General features: G+C 37.8%; 1 protein-coding gene across 5 annotated transcripts in view; it reads left to right on the top strand.

The window, feature by feature from the left end:
• LOC139127414 (high affinity cGMP-specific 3',5'-cyclic phosphodiesterase 9A-like) overlaps nucleotides 1–27270 on the top strand; it is a 63644-nt gene that overhangs the window by 30352 nt on the left and 6022 nt on the right. For 2 of the 5 annotated variants that reach the window (XM_070693334.1, XM_070693333.1), the window contains exons 3-11: nucleotides 5196–5273; nucleotides 6044–6087; nucleotides 17979–18033; nucleotides 19277–19353; nucleotides 20198–20279; nucleotides 25081–25104; nucleotides 26034–26091; nucleotides 26732–26806; nucleotides 26950–27036. In XM_070693334.1, the coding sequence (XP_070549435.1) occupies nucleotides 5196–5273; nucleotides 6044–6087; nucleotides 17979–18033; nucleotides 19277–19353; nucleotides 20198–20279; nucleotides 25081–25104; nucleotides 26034–26091; nucleotides 26732–26806; nucleotides 26950–27036 (580 nt within the window). The remainder of the gene's footprint in view (nucleotides 1–5195; nucleotides 5274–6043; nucleotides 6088–17978; nucleotides 18034–19276; nucleotides 19354–20197; nucleotides 20280–25080; nucleotides 25105–26033; nucleotides 26092–26731; nucleotides 26807–26949; nucleotides 27037–27270) is intronic. The other 3 variants (XM_070693335.1, XM_070693337.1, XM_070693336.1) reach the window with 3 other exon arrangements.

The raw sequence follows: 27270 nt of genomic DNA, 5'->3' as shown, positions 1-27270 counted from the left end.
TTTTCCAATAAAAAGTAACCCAAAATGGAGTGCTCAGTAAATAACGCAGAGTTGAATTCATGAAAAGCCGTTTCCACTCTAGAGTACTTTGATTGTCGGAATAGGAAATCGATGGCAGTTGGGACGGAGATGTTTGGATCGGATCGGTCCTGTAAGTAATGTGTTTTTCACAATCTACTCTATATACAGAACGATACTAGAAAATCACATAACGAACAATTACGTAAGGCAATATAAACTACCTCCCAATTTTATGCGTAGGGAACTTTCTTCGCCAACTTCATATACAATTTGATAACACACTTTGATGTGATTTTAGTTACAAGAAGCGGCAAAATATTGTTCAATAGGAAAATAATGATTGAAAGTTCCCAGGATTCAGAACGTTGAGATAAGTCCCTATGGGGCAAGATATGGATTTTCCTCTAAATCACAGGATAGAGGGACTGTGTCTAAATATATATTTATACAATCAGTGACCTTTGAAATAGAATTCTCGAAGCGTCAGTATAGTTGAGGATGCAGCGAAAGGAGAATACAATCGGATGCCTAATCCAAAAAGATGAATTATAGGACATGCAGTGAGGGTTATATAGTCAATGTAATATTTTGTAATTTTTTGTATCAACCTACTTGTCGACTGGAGCAGATTGTTATTTCGGATCCTCGCCGTAGCGCCCGAGTATATTTGTCGCCCTGAGTGTGAAATAATGTTCGTGAACAATACTCTCAGTTCTCGTTCAGGAATATTCACATTTTACGAAAATGTAAACACAAAACGTACTATACATTACGTACGTGACCACTTGTCTGAAGGTCTTCTGGAAATCGCCCCTATCAAAGGCTTTTACTTTCATAGAGACAGATATTAAAGGTACCTCAAGCACTAAATCTTAATGCATTTTCCATTATCCTGTTTATGTAAAATGCAGTTTCACCCTTGCAGACATTTGGCAATACTCGTCGTACTCGGTGTTAACTCACAAAGACGGCCACAGAATCTGTTCAATGTTATTTTAATCCATTGAATTTAAGTCCTGGAAAGGAAAAGAAAATTGTCAACAATAACAATGTATATAATGTGCTATATATTGTGTTGGCAATGTAACACTGTGTAATCGAAATATTTTAATACGTTTACGGAAGAATAAAGACTCTGTGTTTCGTTTTATAAGATCTAGTAATGACAAATGTTATAAAGCGTTACAGCTAATACGCGTTTAATAAGGGCAGAAAGGGTATGGCAAACTAACGGATGTGAAAACTGCAAGGCATGGCGTACAAAATAAGCGCCGTAATCTTTCTCGAACAAAAGCTCAGATTTTCTTTCAAACACAGTAAAGACACTGACAAAGGTTTGCCGATTTCCCGCAGCTGTAATCGTTCTTATTACAGAAAGTACACGTAAACTCATTAGCTTGAATAGGAAAGTGAACAGGGGCAGTCATATTCACCAAGCAAGATAATCATGACGTCATGCGTTAAATTCTGAGCTTGCTTCCAGGGCATTATCACTTCATTAGTGTATGGATATTTGCTGCCTGCCAGTGGGTAACGTCTACTCAACGGGGCGGCATCAGATGCAACTAAAAGTCTATCGATTGAGGCAATACACGCCTCGAAGCAAAGAGTTTCAAACCTTTGCTCAAACCTTCTTTGAGGAATATTCCTGCAACTATTCCCTTACATATTCACGAATGAAAGTCAGGGCTTACTAAGCAAAAGTGCGAGATCAGAGAAACTGATTGCCTACATTTATCGACATCTAAAATTCAAAATGGCCGCTATACCCTGTGATAGCTCCACAGGGAGAACATGAATGTTAAAATTCCGTCGAGAATAACGGTGAAAATTTCAGTCACTCCACAGGGTTTAAGCTGAGCCTACATAGGTACATTCATCAGAAAAGTGTTGTAGACATTGTCCCAAAGCTGTCGTTGCCGCGCATTCTACCTTAAAATTCAAATAATACCGACGAAACGACAAGGCCGAAAGGCATTCTAAACATAAAACGTCAAAACAGAAGTCTAAATAATTGAACAGTTACAGATTTTGATATCGTTGCGCCTCTCGGTAAAAATACAGTAGATTTCAAATTTAATCTTTGAACCAGTCTTACTAATGTCGACTACAACCGACGATGTGTTCCAGAACGTTTTCCAAGTCAATCCCAGTGTAGTCATCTAGAAATCATATCAAGCACAAAAGATATAGTTGTATAAATAGACTGCCCCCACGAGAGCCTTGGGGAACAAATGAGATTACCCTGATTTAGAGAATACAGTTAAATGACTTATTAGAAATGCATCGAGTCTTAATATCTAGATTAAATCGAGCATAGGTTTTCGGCCAGCTTAACGTTAAGATGAAACACTGTGTAATGGGAGCATATGGCTACGAGTAGGCCGTACAATGCCCCATTTCACGTTGTACATTCACAACGTTTAATGCGATAGCAAGAAGTAAGGATTAGGTTTGATATTTAAGATGAGTGGATTTATACTCTCACTGTCGTTGATTCAAAACAAAGTGATCTGCATAGCTAAATTTTGGTTGTATTGTTGGTGTGCTGTTCGTAGCAATAGTGTAGTAAGTTACACTTTTTATGAGAGGCTGTGCTAAACTTTTTTGAACATGTAGTCGACGCTATACGATTATACATACACTGGCTGGCTGTCATGGTAACACCATGTGATGTAATACACCCCGTCCAAACTCTCTGTTGTGATTCGTCAATTTACGGTCACGTGATATGCATCACTGTGCTGATACATGCAAGGAGCAAGTTACAAGTCAATGGTACAGCAAATGTCAACGGTTACCAATTCTGAAACCTGTTGACGCCGTCTACGCATGCGCATATATTAGAGTGTGTAAAGAGGAGGGCGGTGTCACTTGCAACTGAGACAAGTGATGATAGCTGAGAAATATTTCGACTCTTTGGCGAAAAGTGGATCAAGTGTGTTACAAAACACACACTGACTAGCCGTATTCAAGTAGCAGGATGGTTGTTTTCCCTCACGCCTGATGAGAGTGGCTCATAACAGTCTGTTTCCCTCGACCTACAGCCTCTTTATATTTAAAACAGACTGCTAAAGGCGACCCTCAGGCCTGGGGAAAAACAAATGTATGCTGTCACTAGAATGCATTACTTCAGCATGGTAAGAAATCAAAGTAACTTACACATCATCGTATTCTGTGACATGGTTTAATGTAGTTGTCAATACCTGCAGAATAATAGAATCTCACACCCCCAAGGACCTGGAATCAGATTTCTCACACGAGTTGGGGATATTTTGTCTCACACGAGCCGCAGGCGAGTGTGAGACAAAATGCGTTAAATTCACATTGGACACGTTCAACATTATCGCAAAAATGTATCCAATGGCACGACGCGTAATACACGGACCAGAACTACAAGACCTGCTTACTTTGTAGTTCTGGTCCGTGTATTACGCGTCGTGCCATTGGATAACATTTTGCGCTTGGAACAAAACAGACTGTTTATCATCCAATCAGAGCTCGTGTAATATGTACTGCAGAGTGTGGGACGGTTTCTGAGAGCGTGGGATCGATTTTTCCCACAGTGTCGATCCCGCACTCCCAGCGGCCAGGAATGTGAGAACATGCGTTCTCCCAAGAATTTTACACTGGTCCTCTTTGGAAATCAGTACATTTTTTTACTGAGGGAGCTAACCAGTATAAATATGAATGAAAAAATAAACAAATAAATAGATAAATGAATAAATAGATAAATAAATAAATAAATAAAATATCAACAGTACGGGCAATGAACGAGTACAATCTCCAAGGGGGAAGTAACTCTGAATTTCAAAGACCTGTCCCGGAGTAAAAAATGGACATTATATCTTTTTTTTCTGGAAATCAGTGTCGTACATTTGAAAATCAAACCGGACAAAAAATACCAACACGCTTCAGTGCTGTTTGCGTGTCGGTTAGACTTTTAAAAAATAGAACGTTAGGTTGTCGACATTTTCACTAGTATGAGTTCACCGAGATTTCTTAAATTTTAAAGAATAGCATGTTGACAAAACGCAAAGACGATAATAACATAGTGTTTTTCCCATGTAGACATGAGAATGTATACACCAAGCGGAAAAGGCAGCGCTCATTTCACAGGTATAAGGTGGCTGACGATTTTTATTAGCTTTGTTTCACAGAAAAGTGTGGATGCACATATAGCATACAAGGCGTAAGCTTATTTAGCACCTTGACATCTGTTCAATCGTTATTGGCCGATGAGTTGCACAACAAAAGTACGTCAAAAGTAGCATTGAAGTCTAATTCGTGTAGTAATCCCGCTTTCGCCTCGCTCCAGTATACAAATCAATATCGCCAAAAACGATTTCGAAAGGAATTAATATTGCACAGATAGAACAGATGACGTTTGAAGCATCCTTGAGGACTAAATCTCACAGATGATTTCCGAAACGAGGATAAATATAACATGAATGAATGACGCTGGCAAAAAATTGTTGTGGATTAAAAAAAAGCTATGACCATAGGGAAAACAGATGGTACCAAAGTATTTCAATTTTTGCCAAGCGAGTATATTGTTTATTAAAGACATCAAGCGGACCCTTGTTATAGAAAAGCCTTTCATGTGGTTATATGTAAGGATTCACTGAGCAGGAATAGGTATTCTATTTGAGATGAAATCTTTTGAAGGTTTCAAAGGAGATTAATTACCAGTACGTAGGGAGAATTAAGAGTAGCGGTGACAATGGCGTGCCTTGTTTTTTATGGTACGTTATACGGGCACTGGTGGATAATAACGAGTGGATGTTGAATTTAGCTGCTGTTATCAATAATGCTAGTTCGTGTGCGAATGAGTGAAATGCGGTCAGCGCTCTCGAATTTAAACTAAAAGACATTCTACTAAAAGAGATTTACTTCCATTGAGATGTGTAGGGCTTCAAGCGTGACTGGCCTCTAAAATAAAGAATTACCTCTGCAGTGTAACACTGGTAGGGCTTGAAAACCGCACACGTAGAGCGAAGCCTGGTGTTTTAATTTTGAATGCAGGCAGTACAGAGGAAATGAATTTTGCTTTCCTTACAAAACTAATTTTCAACCGAGGCCGTTTTGTGATAATTATCTGACAAACAACATTTTGTTTCCATTCTGATAATTACTTGAAAGGCAACACATCCTTTCTGTTCTATTTTTTACAGATGGGCCAACATCTCACTTCAGGATGGGAACGGCGGCCTGGTCTCTGTCGCTCCAACCATGCCCATCAACACAGCAAAGTAAGCCCTAGATATATTTTTGCGAATTGTATGCAAGTGCCTTCAACACTCGCAAATTTTCATCGCATACGACGTTCTACATGTCTGCGCTTGGCTTTGAACGTCGACCTGCAACTATGAGAGGGCGCTATTTCGAAGAAAAGTGCAAGCGACCGTTCATTTTACTCTTCAAAGAGGATTCCATGCAATGTTTGCAATCAAAGTTTTTGAGAGCACTTCTCTCCAGAAAAAAATGGTTATAGTGAATTAAACAAATTACTATGAATAATATCTACCGTATTGTTTTCAAGTTTGTCGCTTAAACAGCGTACGTCATAGGGTTATTGAGTGCGAGACTGGACTCTTACGAAGTCGTTTGTATACAGCATTACAACGTGTTTCAGTTTGCAAACGATAACTGTACGGCATTTACTTATTTCCTTTGCAACTTAAAAATTATTTCGCGCGCTGACTGATCTGTCCCGACAAATTACAGAAAAGCTTCATGTTGGGAGAAAATCAATCGCTACAGAGCAATGGTGGCGATACAAATGGACATGAGTTTTATCTCTGTTACCGGACACATACCATTGCATCATCTGCATTCTCTGACATTGTTATCGGAAGAAATAAGCAGGGGTATTTCGTTTTCTTTCAGACCAGAGAAGAAACCGCGTATCATCATGGCCTGAGGTTAAAATAATGATGAAAGGAACAGCAATATTGCAAAATTCCCTTTTGACTGTCTCTGCCATTTAAGTAATTCATTAACGTTTTTATCAATTTTCCAGCAACCCATACAAAGTCATCGTTCAAGAGTCACGGCAGACACACGGTAAGTAGAAATGGACATTTATATATGCAAATGAATTAACAGTTCTAATTGGTTGCAGGTCAACTTAAGCACATTTGAGCTTCACAAGACTTACTACATGCTAGTTGGTGGCCAAAGGCCGTTAGCATGAGCATATCTTTGTTCACAATAGTTTGAAGCTTTTTTAATAGAACGAACAGACAAAAATCAGATAGTTTTTAGCTCCCATAGCCATATGTATATATGGCAATGGAAGCTATTCTTATAGGCTAGGGAAATGTCTGTATGTATGTATGTCTGTATGTCTGTATGTCTGTACGTCTGTATGTCTGTATGTCTGTATGTCTGTATGTCTGTATGTCTGTCCGTCAACATCAAAAACTCCAAAACCGCTGTACATTTCATCTTGATATTTGGTGTGTACATGGATGATGGGCTGTAGATGAGATTTTGTTCAAATGAAGTTGTCATGCCAAAAATATGCAAATTAAGTGAAAAAATGTAAAAACAGTCAAAATTGAAAAAACTCAATAACCACTGAGCAGATTACATGAAAAATTAGCATGTAAGTACTTTGGGCTGACATGAAATGATTATGCACATCTTGGGTCAGTATCTTGGACTTGCTATTTTTCATGAATTTTTTTGTAATTTTCTCCCATTTTGGTCAAAAAATCTGCTCTGAAACCACAAGTCCGATTGATTTGAAACTTGGTATGGAAGTGCATAGGAGTGACCTTTCCCAAATTTGGGCAAATCGTGGTGAAATTTGCATATTTTTAGTTTACACGTCCATAGACTCCCATGTATAAGGCAGATCTCCATAGACTCCCATGTATAAGGCCACGAAAAATAAAAATTTAGTTTCTCTCGTATTCATATTGCAAAAAGGATGCAGTGACACAATTTTTAGTCCCCACTACCGTGGCCGAAAACGACACAGACCTCTTCAGTTTGTAATTGCGTCGTTCTGTTAGAGCTGCGTCGTTCTGTTTTGACCTGCGCTCTTCAGTTTGTAATTGCGTCGTTCTGTTTGAGCTGCGTCGTTCTCACTCTCGAACCAGAGTTCTTATCGCGCGTACGCTGAATAAGTATCTCTGGCACAGGCAGATTAATATTCATGTGACCTCGAGGTCATTGGAACGTCAGTGAACTACTTTTTTACCTGCCGCGCACTGTAGCTATGGTATTGCCACAGTAACGCGCGGCAGTTTGAATTCGTTCCAGCACGCGCACAGTTATCTACAAATTCAAATAAAAACGCCATTTTCTCCTTTCAGTGTTAATTTATTGTTCTTTCTTGAGTATTCATATATACGGCCTTGGTAAATAACTTTGAGTGCAGGAGGGGTCACAATTCAAGAAAATACATCATCAGCAGACGATACAGGGGATTCTCACAAAGGTCAGAATAGGTCACAGCCTTGTTTCTTCCCGAATAATTACACTATTTAAAAGTAGTTCCAATGGTAATTATATTTTTCCAGTTCGTGTTTTGCTATAAACTTATAGTAATTAGTTTTCAAACCGATGAACATTTTTGCATCGAGGATGGACTTTGTATTTACGGCGAGTTCGTCTCGGTGTCGGTTTTCGAGCTGACTTCCGGTTTGCGGATCGGTATGTGGTGATTTACCACGTAAACAAGACACCTGTGGCAGAGTCATTATCGGCGACAGCGCAAGGAATTGTGGGAAAGACACGCCGATAAGAACTCTGCGGTGGAGATTGGGTCGTTCTGTTTTGACCTGCGCTCTTCAGTTTGTAATTGCGTCGTTCTGTTTGAGCTGCGTCGTTCTGTTTTGACCTGCGCTCTTCAGTTTGTAATTGCGTCGTTCTGTTTGAGCTGCGTCGTTCTGTTTTGACCTGCGCTCTTCAGTTTGTAATTGCGTCGTTCTGTTAGAGCTGCGTCGTTCTGTTTTGACCTGCGCTCTTCAGTTTGTAATTGCGTCGTTCTGTTTGAGCTGCGTCGTTCTGTTTTGACCTGCGCTCTTCAGTTTGTAATTGTGTCGTACTGTTTGAACTGCATCGTTCTGTTTGATCGTCGCTCTTCAGTTTGTTTTGTTGTAATAAAGGGAAAGCAACTCCACACATCGTTCATATCTGAGTCTGTTTGCATTTTGTGTATGATATTGTGTATATTGTGAGTGTGTATCATGTTTGATTGTTTTATGTGAGTATTGGTCAGCCATGGCGAATGTAATAAAGGGAAAGCAACTCCTCACATCGTTCATATGTGAATTCTTTGCGTTTTGTGTATGATTCTATGTGTGTGGTATCATGTTAGCTTTTATGTAAAGGGTTGATTAGCCATGGCGAGACGTACCCGTAGTTTACGTGTCTTGCTGTTAACCAACATTGGAGCGGAGAGACTATAGCGTTACACTGCGATCCTTTGAAGCTACGTTTCGAAAACAGAGTTTTCTTCATCAGTCACTTAAAATTCATTTTTGATTGGTGAGACATGTTGAATGATTGATTGATTTTATGTGTTAATATGTTATTCCACTGAAGTTTGTTGTTCAATTACGGAAGCTATGTCTACGGTTTGATCTTGTTGTGTTTGTGTATGCTCATGTGAATCGGCGCGGAGTGCCATCTATTGTAGCTTTTGTGAAGTCTGGCATATGTAAGTGTATCGCATACTTCTGTTCCTTCTGTATGCGATTATTGGTTGCTCGAAGGTTTGCAGCATGAAAAAAATATTTGGGACAAGATTCACTGACGTTCTTGATCCAAAGCTTAAATAGTATAAAATCATGGACTTTTGTATAAAATACAGCAAAAACGGGATAAGTGTCAAAGACACAAGGAAAAAAAGCTGGAGCAACAAAAAAGGACCTCGAAATTAAGAAAGTGAAATAGTAAAACATGAAAAGACATTGATGAAGTTCAGAGAGCTTTAGATGATATTACGAAGTCAAAACACAAGGTATTAGGCCTATTCAACATGCTAGAATAAGATGACATGAGCTTGTTGAAAAAGCAATGCTTATTTTTTGAAGCTTGAAAAGAGAATTCATTACAAAATCACATTCGTAAACTTCAAGCATCTACAGATTTAAATGAAATTTTAAACACGCAGAAAGAATTTTATCGAAATTTATACCAGACTACACATTGTTTTCCTGAAGAAAAACCAGAAGAGTTCACTGGCGATTTGCATATTCCTTTACTGTCTGAATTACAGAACAAATATTTGTGAGGGTTATTTGAGTCTCGAAGAATGCTACCAAGCTTCGAAAAACATGTCCAGTAATTAAAGCCCGGGGAATGGCGTTTCTGGCCCTTGTATGGTAATTTAATGTACTGAGTTTCAACTATATGTACACGTCCTATGGAGAGTTGTCAGTGTCAGTTTCCCAAAGACAAGCAACCATTACTTTGATTGATAAAAAAAAGATCGTCTGTAGCTGAAAACTTGGGGACTTATTTCTCTTTTAAACTTTTATTATAAAAATTGTTGCCAAGGCCCTTTTAATTCGAATTTCAAAGTTTTATCGGAAATAATTTACCCAAATCAAGCTGGTTAATATGTGAAAGGTCGCTACATCGGTGACGCTGTTTGCAAGATTTTAGACTCAATACACTTTACAAAAGAAAACGATATTCCTGGTATTCTACTTTGTATTGATTTTGCCAAGGCATTTGACTCTATCGAGTGGTCTTTCCTTTACTTTGCTTTAAAGAAATTTAATTTTGGTGAATCTTTTATTCTATGAATCAAAGTTTTATACTGCGATATTTCTAGTCACTAATAATGGTGTCACCTCTGGTTAATTTCAAGTTAGTAGCGGTTCAAGACAAGGTGATACTCTTTCACCCTACTTGTTTTTAGTTTAGAAATTTTGTCCATCGCCATTCGTCACAACAAAACAATTAAGGGCATTCAAATCGAACAAAATGAGTTAAAATTGCACAATATGCAGATGACACCACTCGAATGTTATCAGATGTGAAATCTGCCGAAGAATTTCTCAGAATAGTTGACTCATTCGGCAACATCCCCGGCCAGAAGATCAATAAGGAAAAGAGTGACGCACTATGGTTAGGTAGTAAGAGAGATTGTATATACACACATTAATCGACTCAATGTACCGCATCATTTAACAAAGGTAGAAACGATGTGTGAAGTTGCCCTCACATTCTTATAAAATTGCTCAAAAAATGCTCAGGATGTAAACTGTCTGCTCTACCACGTGTGGCAAGTGATGATGACGACCACGAGGTAGCCTCGTCCAAGGGTAACAGTGGAGGCATAACCTCTCTCCCTGCTATTTAAATTACAGTAAAAACATGTTGTTACTGTGCACATTATCTTAGGGAAACAGTTCTTGTCTAAAAGTGTAGACAAAAAAGAAAATTCTTCCGTTCTATTTATTTATAACGGAGGTCAAACAAAAGCACAAAGTTGAGAGAAACATTTCCTACAAAAATAGCACAACTGAAAAGTATAGGACCCGCTGGCATATTCTGGTAATGTACTTTGAATCATAGATTGAGAATGTCGTTTTTTTGTAAGTGCTATCCTTGTTCTTTGTCTTTTGTCTGTGTTCTGTTTCCGTTGTCTTTTTTTGTACCTTTTTCTCTTGTTCAAGTTGTAAATTACATATATATATATATATATATATATATATATATATATATATATATATATTATATATATATATATATATATATATATATATATATATATATATATATATGTTGTGTTCTCGGTTGAACATTTGGGTTCGATTCTATATTAGTGACGACTGGACGACTGACGTTTAGTTGAACACCAACAAATAAACTTTATTCAAGAGACGTAGACATGCTACATACACATCCGCCATGCCATGTGGGGAGAGCGTATACAGTCCGGGTCAGCTCCAAAATTGGAGACGCTATACCATATATTTTCCCCCTCTCATTAGCCAATCAGCGACCAGCGCGCCATCAGTAAAAATTATATTTCCTGGCAACCTCCACATGCGTCCTTCGTTACGTACGCCATACTGTGTCGAACTCCCGCGCCGTATTCTGTCATAATGTCGAACAGTTGTGTGGCCACTCTGTCAAAACACAATTTCAAAATCGCGTACCAGTTTTATTCTGGCTAAGACAACCAAACCCCATATATCGCTGTGATTCCTAGACTCTGGCTTGAAGTCCTGCGAAATATAAATCGTGTACCTACACAGATCGTTCAGAATACCCCATTTGTATCGGAGATGGCAGCGATACAAAAATTCTACCGTATGGGGAACAGTTGTGTGGCCACTCTGTCAACACATTTTCAAAATCGCGTACCATTTTTAGTCTGCGTTTGACAACTACAAAACAGGTATCGTTTTAAAGCTCTGACATTGCTCTTCTTCCTTGCAAAATTTTATACGCGTACCTACACAAATAACCTTTATAACAGTATTTCTAATAGAGATGACGAACATCCACAAAATGATTCTCGGTACTTGAGCGAAATCGATAAACTGGGGTAGAAATGAATCGTCAATATTTCGAATATTTGTTCACTAATCGGACTCCTTGTTGGACATGACCTTCTGCAGAACACGTGGATTATGTTGACTGTCGAAATTCGTCGAAATTCACAAGACAGGGCTTAATAAGCGGCCCAAAACTGCCGATCACACTTGGTGGGTAATTTGTGACCCAGCGTGACCTGTACTTTATTAATGATGTAATCTGGTCGATGATTGGCTGAATGCCGGAATACATTATCATAATGAGTCTCCAATTTTGGAGCTGACCCGGACTGGTATATATGCGAAAGGCGGGGAACTATCATGTGACTACATTTGCATATATGAAACGATACAATCAGCAGCATAAATTAATTAACTCAATAACACAACAATATATACACACACACACACACACACACACACACATATATATATATATATATATATATATATATATATATATATATATATATATATATATATATATATCAGTCTAGTAAACACAATACGAACACAACCTTTAACACAATAGAACGAAGTTAGACATCCTAGCTTCCAGAATGAAAGAACAAACCTTCAGTGGGACAACACAGGAATACGTACAATGATCTGCCATTATACCACGAAATTATCCACTGAACCTGACTTGAGACGATTGATAAAGAAAGTCTGGCAAGCGTTAGTGTCGTACGCAGTGACTCAACTCTGGAGTACAGACTGCACTGACATTCATATTCAGCTGTCTCGCCGTACCTATTCTGTTCTGTACACAAGACAGTGAAACAAAAAATACACACCACCATACATTAAACGCAAACAACCATATGTGAACGATGTGTGGAGTTGCTCTCCCTGTACTACCTATGACTCCACGGGCACCCATGCCAAGTTGCAATGGTCAGGTGCCGCCAACTGGTAAATTTCATGAATTTCGCAAAATCATCACAAAACATGTTTTGAAGGCTGATGTACCGATATTACGTAGTTTTGACCTTGACCCAAATTTGGAGGGGAAAGTAGAGCTGTTCGTAACTGCCCTCCCACTGGCATACACGGAAAATATGCCCTCCCACTGAATTTTGATGCCCGCTGCCCTCCAGTATCTATAGTCTGCCCGCTCCCCACTGCCCACAACATTTTAGGCTCCCCTCTGCCCTCTCCCCATTACTGAAATTTCCCATTGCCAACTAGATGCCTACTAGGCAACCCAGATCAACGCAAACCGTGGGTGCTGGCAGTATAGCTTGGAACATTGCTTCCCTCTATTAAAGTTAGGTGCTAAATCTCCCCTCAAGTTCTATCAACCACGCCGCTTTCCCCTCCCTCTACGTATCTTCCGTTGCCCACTGTCAAAAATTTTTCTCCCGCCCACTGAAAATAGTGAAATTTCTTCCCCGCCCACAGTAAATATAGATTTTTCTCCCCGCCCGCTGATTAGTTTTGAAATTTGCCCGCCCGTTGAAAAACGTCGCACGAACACCTTTTTGCACGAACAGCTCAGTTGGCGGCACCTGAATGGTATTCTCCAAGTGACCGTTCAATGTTTGTTACAAAATGTTTACTCCAGTACTTCCGTGTTATGCTGAAAACAAACTGAAGAGCACAGATCAAACAGAACGATGCAGTTCAAACAGAACGACGCAGGTCTAACAGAACGACGCAATTACAAACTGAAGAGCGCAGTTCAAAAACAGAATGACGCAGCTCTAACAGAACGACGCAATTACAAACTGAAGAGCGCAGGTCAAAACAGAACGACGCAGCTCAAACAGTACGGCACAATTACAAACTGAAGAGCGCAGGTCGAAACAGAACGACGCAGCTCAAACAGAACGACGCAATTACAAACTGAAGAGCGCAGGTCGAAACAGAACGACGCAGCTCAAACAGAACGACGCAATTACAACTGAAGAGCGCAGATCAAAACAGAACGACGCAGCTCAAACAGAACGACGCAATTACAAACTGAAGAGGGTCTGTGTCGTTTTCGGCCACGGTACCCCACAGATGAAGTCCAGTGAGCTTATAGATTGGGTCATGTCCGTCTGTTCGTCCATCCGTAAGTCCATCCGTTCACGCATATATCTCGGATATTTTGACAAAATGTCATGTGACCTTGATGACCTTTGATCTCAAATATACATATTTGTCCATAACTCAGTAACCACAAGTGCTACAGCCTTCATGTATGGTATGATGGGACACCTTATGACGCAACATATTGTACCTCATTAATTATGTGCATATCTAATTTTGAGCGAGCCAATAGAGCTAGAGGTCTGATTTTTGGTATATAAGGATAACTTAGCAATACAATTTTTTTGACAAAATGTCACGTGACCTCGGTGACCTTTGACCTCAAATATACATATTTGTCCATAACTCAGTAACCACAAGTGCTACAGCCTTCATGTATGGTATGATGGGACACCTTATGACGCCACATATTGTACCTCATTAATTATGCGCATATCTAATTTTGAGCGAGCCAATAGAGCTAGAGGTCTGATTTTTGGTATATAGGGATAACTTAGCAATACAATTTTTTTGACAAAATGTCACGTGACCTGGATGAACTTTGACCTCAAATATACATATTTGTCCATAACTCAGTAACCACAAGTGCTACACCCTTCATGTATGGTATATGGGACAGCTTATGACGCCACATATGTACCTCATTAATTATGTACATATCTAATTTTGAGCGAGCCAATAGAGCTAGAGGTCTGATTTTTGGTATGTAGGGATAACTTAGCAAAACAATTTTTTTGACAAAATGTCACGTGACCTCGGTGACCTTTGACCTCAAATATACATATTTGTCCATAACTCAGTAACCACAAGTGCTACAGCCTTCATGTATGGTATGATGGGACACCTTATGACGCAACATATTGTACTTCATAATTATGTGCATATCTAATTTTGAGCGAGCCAATAGAGCTAGAGGTCTGATTTTTGGTATATAAGGATAACTTAGCAATACAATTTTTTGACAAAATGTCACGTGACCTGGATGACCTTTGACCTCAAATATACATATTGTCCATAAACTCAGTAACCACAAGTGCTACACCCTTCATGTATGGTATGATGGGACAGCTTATGACGCCACATATTGTACCTCATTAATTATGCACATATCTAATTTTGAGCGAGCCAATAGAGCTAGAGGTCTGATTTTTGGTATGTAGGGATAACTTAGCAAAACAATTTTTTTGACAAAATGTCACGTGACCTCGGTGACCTTTGACCTCAAATATACATATTTTTCCATAACTCGGTAACCACAAGTGCTACACCCTTCATGTTTGGTATGATTGGACACCTTATGACGCCACATACTGTACCTTAATAATTATGCGCATATCTCATTCTGAGCGAGCCAATAGAGCTGGATGTCTGGTTTTTGGTATATAGGGATAACTATAGGAGAGAAATTATTTGACCAAATGTCATGTGACCTCGATGACCTTTTACCTAAAATATATGTTTATGTCAATAAATAAGTGCTATGTCATTTGTATTTAGTAGGATGGGAGAGACCTTATGACAACACACGCTTTACCTCATTAATTATGTACACATCTAATTCTGGGCAAGCGAATAGAGCTAGAGATCTGATTTTTTGGCATATAGGGATAATTAGCAATATAATTTTTTTTTTCAAAATGTCATGTGACCTCGATGACCTCAGTAACCACAAGTTCTATACCCTCCAATTTTGATAGGATATTAGACCTTAAGATGTCACATCTTGTACCTCATTTATAATGCGCATATGTATTTCTTGGCTGGCCAATACTGCTATAGGTCTGATCTTTTTTCCCGATTTAGAACCATAACTTAGACATGCCACATGTGTTTCAAATTGGGAACAACGACATAGACCTATGTGCCCATAGATCTCAACATAGGTTACATCAAACTATACCTGTATACTTTAAGAACCAGTCTGTACCTATTCTGTCATATCAATACACCAAGACAATCTCCAATAAAATATTCAATTACAATAAGGCATTGCGGCACTTAAAAATTGATGAATTCCTTCAAACACCAGCATCCTGTGACTGCTCTACATCTCCCTTCAAATATACTCCAGTTGGCCATGTCATCACTGGTGATCTGAACTTGGTTGAACATCACCACCTTCGTAAGATATTATCTTGTGGACCCAAGTTCAGAGAACCTCGCAGGATCAGCTGGAACCATAATTTAAGATCATTATGGACTCAGTTGAAGATTATGCCAGGAAATGGGCTAAAAGGGAGGATGTAGAGTTGGACACACTGTCAGAATGGGTCAAATCTGTGAGGAAAATAGTGCGTGGCCGTATTGGTCGACTAAGATCACATGTTTGCAGAAGACCCTATTCTGTATTTAAAGATCCTGATGCTGTTAAGTGTTTGAATGATATCCATGACAAATATGTTGTCGTCCCTGCTGATAAAGCTGCCAATAACATTGTATTTGTCTGTAAGAAGTATTATTTTGAATGTCTTATAGACGAACTTGGTGTAACTAAGACCTCAACCAGCTCCACTTACAGACAATCAATGTTCAACAAATCTGAAATTTTGGCAAACCATAAGTCATTCATGGATAATTTTAATATTACAACAAAGGATGACCATAATAAGTTGCCTAGCTTATACTGGATACCAAAGCTCCACAAAACACCTTACAAAGCTAGGTTTATCGCAGGATCTTCAAAATGTTCAACAACAGAGTTATCGAAGATACTGACTTCTGTTCTTTGTACTGTTAAACGGGGACTTCAATCATACTGTGATGTTGTCTTTTCTCGGAGTGGTATAAATCAAATGTGGATATTAAAAAATTCGAAGGAACTCTTGGAAATTTTGAAATCAAGATCTGTTTCAAAAATAACATCTATTAAAACTTTCGATTTTTCCACATTGTATACCACAATACCACATGATAAATTGAAAGAACGCTTGAAAAACATCATCAACCAAGCATTTTTCTACAAAAACGGTTCACGCCGTTACAAATATGTGGTATTAGGGTATAATTCTACATATTTTGTTAAAAATACAACTAATGCTAAAGTGTTTTATACCGAGAAAGACATTATCAGTATGCTTGATTTCCTCATTGACAACATATTTGTTGAATTTGGAGGACACATTTTCCAACAGTGTATAGGAATTCCCATGGGCACTAACTGTGCTCCCTTACTTGCCGACTTATTTCTGTTCTCATACGAGGCAGAATTTATCCAGCACCTTATCAAGCAGAAAAAGGTCTCTGTAGCTCGTACTTTCAACCTAACATTTAGATACATAGACGATGTTATTTCATTGAATAACTCTGAATTCAGTAAATATCTCGCTATGATTTATCCTCCAGAATTGGAGATTAAAGAAACTACAGAAACGGCCTCTTCTGCTTCATATCTGGACATTTTACTTGAATTTGACTCCAATGGTCACCTTTCTACTAGGCTATATGACAAGAGAGATGATTTCAACTTTAGTATAATTAATTTTCCACACCTCATCAGTAATATTCCACTCTCACCTGCTTATGGGGTATACATTTCCCAGCTTATACGATATGCAAGAGCATGCAGTTCATATGGTGATTTTGTAGAGAGACATGGCCATCTCTCTTTCAAACTGTTAAATCAAGGTTACACCAGAGCAAGACTTGTCTCTACATTCAAACGCTTTTTTGGCAGGTATCGCAAGCTGGTAGATAAATACAATATCTCTCTTCGACAAATGATCACTGATGGCATCGGTGACATTGGGCCTTAGTTAGTGACCACTACCTATCTGACTTACAGATTGATATATGGCGGGTGCCACATGTGGGGCAGGATGCGCTTACTATTTTCGAAACACCTGACATCACTTCTTGGTCTTTTGGCCAGAGGTCCATATATCTTTCTTCATGAATTTGACTTTGTTTGTACCGTCTATTTACTGTCTGTTCTGTGCTGTTTTGTGTCTATGTTTACAACTATTGTCTTACAAATTTTGACCTAGTGTTATTGGATTATGGATTGGTATGATTGCGATTTAATATACACCTCCAGTGATACTTCTTAATGACCATATTTTCCTGCCCCATCAAGACTAATACTCCTATTACAAGTGGGGACTATGTCATTGTAAAGGACTTGTTGAGTTAATGGTTGTATCACAGTATTCGATATATCTCATCTGTATTTTTTCCATTTATATCTGAATAATTACATTAAACATATTTCACTGTCTCCAGTACATTTCATTTAAGTATTTTCACTTCATGCACTTTATCCCTTTCACACATGTTCAAATATCTGACCAGAGAACAAACACTAAATAGTCCAGGATGGGAGCTACAGTGTCATTGACGCTATTTTTAGAATAATACCATTGAATAAACTAAATTCTCTAATTTGTTTCCTTACTGTTGCCTAATACGTTGCAGGTGACGATGAAGTCATACAGGCGGTTCTGACACAAGTGGCGGAACAGTTCAATAAGTGAGTAATGTTTCAAATATTATTCTTAGCAGTGTGAGGGCGCAATCGTGTTAATTCATTTCGTCGTAGGTCATCTGGAGCAAGGTTTTCACCCAATGCCCGCCTAGTGTTATTTAGTTTTAATGCCCCTGGCAAACACTGTCAGTTGCAGTTATGGAGTACATTTATCTTTGAAAAATAATCACGCAAAGTCTCTCAGCTGGAAGGCTTCCTTCCGAAAGAAGGCTGCACTCTGAACTCAATATATCCTTATCTTCGGAAGACGCTCATAAAAACCACTTAAAGTGCACGACTTTCCTGCAGAACTTAATATGTATTTTAAACATGATGGATTGTGCCTTGAGGTTTATAGGAAAAAACAATCGACAGGTAACTGCACTGTGCCTACCACATATTTGGAGGCAATATCAGCTTTGAACGAACTCGACCAGCGAAAATATAAATCCTGAAAGAAACTATCGTAACTTCAGTTTACATTCCTTATTGTACGTTTACATATATTGTAGGTGTAGTTAGTGAAAAAGCCAACACACATATACCCTGGCAACAGTTGTCTGTGGCAGATATGAAATAAGTTTATCTTTGAAAGTAATCAGGAAATAGTGAACTAGGGGCTTCCCCCCGGAATGTTTACATAATCAGTATAGGTATTGAAAAAAGCAAATATGTACACATCGATCAAAAATCAATAAATCGTAGACATATCCACTTGTTTATATCTTCAACACTTCACTAATAACTAACGTGCCGAGCATAAAACACGAAACAGCTGAGCCAAACAAGAACGAATGGTGTAGGGACTGGAATTGACTTGTAATGTCAGGTGTTTCGAAGACAGTGAGCAAACTTTAAGTTCCTTTTTAATTAAAGGAATTGTGTGCCAGCTGTCGACCGTGTGCCAGTAATGATATTCCTTACATTAAACTATGCTATGAATATTTTAGCTCACCACACCATACGGAAGATTTACTTATTACATCAACTGTACCCTGTAGACAATCGCAATAGATCACGTTCATTAAACACTCATGTAGATCTTCAAGGTGTGATGAAGCACTGAAACAAAGCTGCTCGTCAACTGCATGATATTGGCAGAGATGAAATCAGCCACGACAAAGGGGTAATTGTACCGATCTAAATAAAAATCGAATGTATAACCAAGGAGTATATGTAACGTTACCGCTCAAAGTCAGTTAAGTATCAACACATGTGCGTTTTCTACTATTCTGATTTTCTCTTTCAGAGCGTTCAAAGTTACAGAGTTGAAAGACGAAGTGTCGCGACGATTGACAGCAATAGAGAAAAGAATGGAAAGTAAGTGTACGTGTGTCTCATAAGTTGAAATTCACAATGAAGGAAAGGCTTGCCGTTGCATTTTCATTTGTGATCCCTCGAACTGATTGCAGCCTCGATGACCGCGAGAGCACGAGAACGAGGCTCTGTGTACATGTTTCTGATGACGTAAACTGCACATACGTCACGGTCACTGATCCCAAGAGTACCAAAAAGTGTGATCACATAACCCTTTCGGCAGAAAAGTAACCTTCAGGTTGTTACAGACTCATTTGCCCGAGCGACAATGACGAACCCACGCAAATATAGCGTCCTTGTCCTTCATCGCCTTTCCTTATATATTTTCTTTTCATTTTACGAACAACGAACATGACAAAGTGTTTCTTTATTGCATATAAACAATCCCGCCTTACAAAAGGAGTAAGTCAAAAATATTACCCTTCGATCTCTCTTCTTTTCTTTTTCTCCCTCTTCACTTCACTCCTTCTCCAACTTCTCAACCGTCTCTGTCTCCCTCTTATCTATACATTACTCACCTGTTTACCGTTCATGTTTGGAATTCTTAAAATACTTTCTTAAAAAATTGACACATTCGATAACATATTTAAAATACTTCCGTTAAAATTTCTCAATGTATATGTTGCGACCTTCGTAACGTTTCATAAATTTTAATAATAAAACTCGATATTACTTTTTCGCAATACAAAATATACATCTGTCTGCTCATATGGTGATTCACTTCAAAACTGATTCGAATTTCCGTCTTTTTTCCGCTGTGTGCCTCAACACCTCCCCCTCCGTTCGTGTCGCACCATCGTATTGTTGTTTGATTCCCTAACCTATGTGTTGTTGCACTACTATTTGGTCACAGTGGAAGGTCTGAAAGCCGTTGAAATCGAGAAGTGCAAGCAAGAACTGTCAAACATCAAGGACCAGCTCCTTGCCGTAAAGAAGTAAGTCGCTCTTTATGTCTGTTATGTTGTTCTGTTTGTCGCAAACTGTGATTAGTAAAATTGTTCTCTGTCTTTTACGTTTAAATTTTTACTTTAATATCAGCGTAGTGATTCTTATATGGAAAAGCTCTTTACAAACAAACAAATACAATAAAATTATAATTATAGATAGACATATCAGCAGATATTAACAACTGGACGTCGGTACAAAATTTGAAATTGGTGCGTTGTGAATAGGGCGTGTTAATGTTACCACATTCTTGTTAGCCCTATATCATTTCAAAACATCTTCTTGCTTTAAGCAAGAGTAGCGTGTAACAGTAATTTTCCTAACGATTTTTAGACAAGTTCCTCGGAACAATAGCTCGAAAAACATAGGTGATATTTCCTCTTTAAAGGGGTAAGTTTTGAGTCAGATACTTACCATATGCAAATTCTTGTATCTTTCTCACATATTGCCATTTGTTCTACTGACATTTGTGATTTTGCCTTCCATTTAGCCATTTCGTTTTATTTTTTGGCAGCTGTAAGAGAAAAAATTGTGGTAAAATTCAAGATAACCATTATAATCATTACACGGCTGCACCCCCTCCTTTTTAGCATTTAAATTAAAGCTGCAGCTGAAAGTTCATTTTAGAACTGTTTCAAGTTTTTTTGGTGTAACTTTAATTTTTGCGTTAGATCTACGCTCAGATTCAAATTATGGATTTCTTTCAAATAGGTTTGCGTCGTTACGTCCAACAACATGTAAACGTTTAGCATTCTGTTAATATAGTTGTGTTTGCATTGCCTTGTATGCTCTGCTATTGCTTGATAATTTAAAATAGCAGTCGACTGAAAGCTTTTGCCGTTTCTATTTCTAATGAAATATCATCCGTTTGGGAAAAAGATACTTGTTAGATAAAGAAGTGTCGCTCTGTTGATATGAAACAAACTGTTTAGTCCAAAACGTCAAGCGCTTATGACCTGGGCAACTCAGTCTTATGGGAAAACGGAAGCCAATTAACGCCGAAAACGCTAATTGAGAACCTTGTCTGATGATGATCGTTTTGATACTAAATACAACACAGCAGTAACATGACAGAAACAACTGGTGTGACATTTAATGACATTTAAGGAATGGTTTTGCCAGATGTGTCTTCATTAACATCATCCTATTTCACCACTCGAAGCGTTTTGGAATGCCAATTGTTTATTTTTCACACATTTATTTTCGTTCACTACTGGTTTTAACACTTTATTCTATTTAAGGAAGTTCGCACTTTTATTTTCTATGTGCAAAATTACCAAGGATTTCAGTGTGGCCGACAGCTTGCTTTTGTTAAGTATAGTGCTCCTCTCGCCGTGACATTAGATGCACCTTGTCGCACAGTTTGATAGGTGTTCTGATGGGATGCCAAAAATAATTGGCGCAGACGACAATATCTGTCCCGGTCATGTTGTGTCTGCTGATAAAAAGTTTAGGGTCGAACCATCAAACTCCTATCAAACTGTGCATGAGGGCTTTATCAGTCGGAAAGTTATGCAGACACACTTGCTCAAAAGTCTTCACGGTCAAGTTCCCAATCTTATTTATCCATTGGCTCCTTTCTCCGATACGATAACGTATTGGACACTACATTTTATAAAGGCCTTGCCGAAAATGTCAGTGTACTGGCACTATTTGATGAAAATATAGACTCTGAGTGTTTTTACGAAAAATTCTCCGAAATTAGGAAATATAAACACTTGATTGACGAAGGATTATATTATGTTTACAAATTAAATTAAATTTATTACGTGTCTTGCTTTCATCAAATTGAAACCAAGGATTTGCCTCAGCCGGAGGAGATAGTAGGAATGGGAACAACAGCATAAGCCATCCAAACAGATGTATGACTCGTCTGTAGCCTTGCATAACGATGGAAGTTTAGTCTTTACAGATCATCACATCATGTTTCAGCGAGTTGAATAATCTGCATGTCACAAACAATGCACCAGAATATCACACATTACATCCACAGTCACTTCACGGCATCGTAGCACGCACTGAGAAAGGAGTAGTTAATACACACAAAATAGTGACACGGGAACACGTGCCGTAATGTTTACTAACAAGCTTTGGCGTAAATTAGAATTAACCTTGCAAACGCGGATTACAATCTTTGTGCTACGGCTGCAGGATCATTACTCACATACATTAAGCGAAAGTGCTTGCTTATAGTGTTTAAGCAACGAGTGAACGAGTGTTCTTTTCCTATCTTTTCTAAATTCTTTCTTCCGTCGACCTCATTAAAAGAAACTTCTCATGTGTGCAATCAGCATGGCGTGCGTAACACTAGACATAGAAGAGCGATTTGCACTTACACCACAACATGTGTATATATCTATTTTCCTACTAAATTCTCTCGTAACGTTATATATATATATATATATATATATATATATATATATATATATATATATATATGTATATATATATATATTGCATATATAATGTATGTATGTATAACATATATATTGTTAAATGTTTTATTTGTAGACTACATACATAGATACATACATAGATACATACATAGATACATACATACATAGATAGATACATAGATACATACATACATACATACATACATACATACATACATACATACATACATACATACATACATACATACATACATACATACATACATACATACATACATACATACAGGAAATACGTACAGGAAATACTTTAATACAAGAAATACATACATACAGGAAATACTACACTTATTTTATGAAATATTTAGGTGGTTATTTCAACAAAAGATTCATCTGTCAGGGAAAGTAATTTCAATGTACATACCATTTGATAACTTCCCCACACGCCATCACATTATGACCATTGTTGTCTGGTCAAAATATAACCAACTGGTAAATCATTTATTTAATCGTATGACATGTGACTTGGCGTTTTGACAAGCTGTGGGGGAAATGCTGGTTTGTCTGCTCGTTACGTTTACTTTATTCTTCAACTCACAAGTTGTCATGATAGCATAGTGAGAGACAAAGAGCTGGATAATGCTGATTTTTTGGCAACAAATGCAACATAACTTCTGAACTGTTCAGTAACTTTACAATCATTCAACAAATACTGAACCAACTAAAACAGCGCCGTAGCGGCCACGATAAATATCGTGGACCTAGTACATTTAACGAGCTATGCAGTTTCTTGCAGAGTTTACATTTCAGTGGCTATGAATACCAAATGTTCATGCTTCCGTTTTGATAAGGCATGGTATTTATTAATCAACGGTATCATTCAGTGTAAATTTTAACATTATCCCGCATTGCTTCTTTACCCCCATGATTGTATTCTTCGTATCTAGTCTTGGCTACCTGCTGTTTCGTAAAGTCACAACCCAAAAATCGAAAGATGCAATGATGAATCATGATTGTTAGCAAACAATTGTAATTTCCATATAGCACGAATGAGTAGACATTTTATGATGGTTTTATATCTGATTTGCAGGATGACTGCAATGTTTTACACGTCAGCATTTTATGCGTAAAGCATAATCAAATTTGAGAGAGTAAAGAGTTCGTATAAATGTACGAAAATATTTAAAACCCTGAATTGAACGGTTTGAGGGAGAACAATCGCAGGAGAAGGAACCTGATTGATGCTGGAGAAGTAAGAAACCACGTTATCGTTTCTTGGTCGCTTTATTGTCCTTGTTCTCAAAATCATGCAGTTGTTTCTGTAATGTCTTACGACGTCTACCCGGATTCTCCACCAATTCTTGATGTTTGAACTCTTTCACAAATCGCTAGGTAGAGCATGGTACAATCGGGAATCAGCAGTGGCAAGCAACACAGGCGTAAGCTAAACAACCAAATTCTTTACGGGATCGCCCACAAGGAAACTATCGTGGAAACCAGAGACAGACATAAAACATGTTGGGTAGCAAAGATATGTCGGTTTATTACTTCTCCTGCGTCCATCTATCTCATTTTCATCATTTCGAAGAAATTATCAAATATTTGTGTTCATCACGATGTATCATTCTGTCGTTCGGTACAAGGAATTGCTGGTTTTTGATACAATATCTTTGAGATAAGATCAGATAATTAACCCTAATGAATGGTTGATACAATTATCAAAATCGTAAATATACTCTACTAGTGTGCATTGGATAATAAAATTATCGCAACCTATAAGTGACTATCCACCTGAGCTACTGCTTTTCGAGCTCAGTGTATACCAAATTTTAGTAGTTGATCACTTTATCAAATACATTACTAATTTTTTTACAAGAAAGATGTATCATCTTGACTTTTGAATTTGTAATAAAACTTGTAAGATATTTTGTCTGATTTTTCTAGTCTGAGATTCTAACAGTAACTAAATACAGGAAAAACTGATATACATGGAAGGAACTCTAGAGCTCTTCACAACAGCGCAATGTTTATTCATTTTGAATATTTTGACAACCTCTCGTGTAGTTTAGTAAATCATTTCAATCAAGATAAGTTATTCATAACATTCCACCAATCATGAACCAAATGTAGTCATCACGTTGTGGAAGAAGAGTCTTGATTTGTAGTTTCATCTGATGTCTTGATGTTTGAACACTTACACATTCACTTAAATAGCCTTTTTAAGGGCATATTGCATAATTGCGCAAAACTAATCAGTTGAAGCCGCTGGTGGCTGGTTGATCGGACTTTACACTTTCCCACTCATTGAAGTTGACCTATCAGTGACGCTGACCCATCAATGGTGTTCTAACCCACCTTGATATCTGTTCTTTTTTCATCCCGCTGTTGTTTCCGACAGCAATGCCGATACGTCATCTACAGAGTAAGTGCAATCGCTCTCTATGCAACGTAAAAACGCAGCTTTGCAATTTTAATCTTTTCTAACATAGAAGCAATGGAAAGGACTCCAACGCCATGCGGCGTTGAGCAGCCAACATAAACATGCGTAGATTGAAGTATCTGGGAAGTGTCACACAAAGGATATCGACAGTTAATAAAAAAGTGTCGTGTGCTTAACATTTTCTGAGTGAATTTATTCAAAGTAGTCGTGTTTCGTTTACACAACATTAAAATAGAGTAATAACAATATGTGTTGAAATTACAGAATTTTGGATGCAATATAAAAGTAGCGCAACACTCACCATATTGATTGGTAGTTTGATGGAGCGCAGTCGCCGTATTTGAGTTTGCTTGTCTCATCATCTATTACTATATTGTGTTGTCTGTGAAGCGCTTTCTCACATGCTTTTGAACAAGTTCTGCAAAACCAGTGGAATTGGCAGCTCAAACATATAAAAAGATAACGCCATCGAATGATTCGTATAATGTTTCATTTAGAGAGCGAAGGTACAACGTCGTGACCGACGCTTGTCCCAAAATATTTGATCATTGATGGTTGAATGTGCTCATGAAAATCATGAGAACCCCATATGAGACATGAACAGCGACTTCGCTCCTCAGAGCAAACACTTGATAAATAACAGTAATGTTTGACTTTTGCAGATATTTAACATGTTAACGTTTGATTATGCGTAAAGTAGCACCGAGCGTAGACGATATCTTGCGATAGTGGCGATATTTGGCCATTAATTTGCATTTGCTTTAACATTTAAATATTTCTTCCCTCATTAATTTCCTATTTGTGTTGGGCATTATATTTTGCGTTTAACTCTTCTAGTGGTTCGCTAAACAGTGTCTGTGGTCGTCTTTGCAATTCTGTTATAACTTTCCCAAACCTTGTTTTCTCTCCAGTTATGGTATAGACGAGAAGAAGCTGAGCATAAAGCGGGATATCCCAAAGTACCCGAAGGTTGGTGTAATAATAATGGTCCCTTGTTTGATTCCTCTACATTCACTTTATTTATTACAGAAATTTTACAACAGTTAAGCCAATACTTCGAGAAGTCAGATGCAATTGGTTTAACATATAATGCCAGTTACTGTGTATAAACCTAGTAAAGTGGGTTTTTTTCATTAAGTATTAACCATAGTCACAAAGTTCCAGCTCGATTCATTTAGAACTTTATTTTCAATTAATTTACATTCAGTTTTTGGAATGCTGTTACTTGCTTTACTCACAAAATGAGACAAATGTGACGATTCTAAAGCTAATTCTGTTCAAAGCCCAATGGTTTGTTTGAGTTGGCGTTTCGAAAGGAATACAATTCAGTTATTGAGAAAAACATTGCATGATGTAAAGAATGCGCCATATTTGTAAAGGTTGGGGAAAAGAATACAAAAATGTACTTGTCGTACAGAATATTATAAAATTATTCCAAACGTCAGAGTTTCAGTTCATGTTTATTAGTCTGATGCGTGCAAAAACCCAAGTAAATGGAATTTGTTTGAGCTGAGTAAGATGAGTAGAGTGACATATTTGTCAACTTAGTTTATAGTGAATTTTTTGAATCACACCGATTAATCACAAATTAATGACACTTAAATTTCAGTACACCCTGTCTCAGGAAACAATTGAATACCTAAAGAGGCCGACATTTGATATTTGGCACTGGGAATCAAACGAGGTAAGGAATGCAAGCCATTTTTCATGTTCTAATCCTCTTTTTTGTCACTTACTTTCCCTTTTCCTTTCCATAATAAGATATGTATACATACATTCTTACGAAGTTTCATTTTGGACATTTTTTGTTCCTTGCACTTCTTCCAGATGTTGAGTCTACTGGAACATATGTACCATGAACTTGGGCTTGTGCAAGAATTCAATATGAATCCGATCGTGCTAAAGCGATGGTTGGTGAGTGAAACATGGTCTAGTCACGGGTCCCTCCACAACACGGTCAAGAAACGCCACCAGTTTCTTTTGTTATTGTCCTGGTTTCGATTGGGCTTTCTGTTGATTTTACTGTGTTCTAGTAAATGAAAACCGCCACATTTTGAAATAAAACGGAGTGAAATCGCAAATTCAGAAATATAACCCTTCTTATTTGTGTTTCTACTAAATATACAATTGGATTGGTGGTTGTTCTTT

The sequence above is a fragment of the Ptychodera flava genome, unplaced genomic scaffold, assembly GCF_041260155.1.
Source record: "Ptychodera flava strain L36383 unplaced genomic scaffold, AS_Pfla_20210202 Scaffold_31__1_contigs__length_3010019_pilon, whole genome shotgun sequence".
Lineage (NCBI taxonomy): Eukaryota > Metazoa > Hemichordata > Enteropneusta > Ptychoderidae > Ptychodera > Ptychodera flava.
This window is presented reverse-complemented; position numbering and strand designations above follow the sequence as displayed.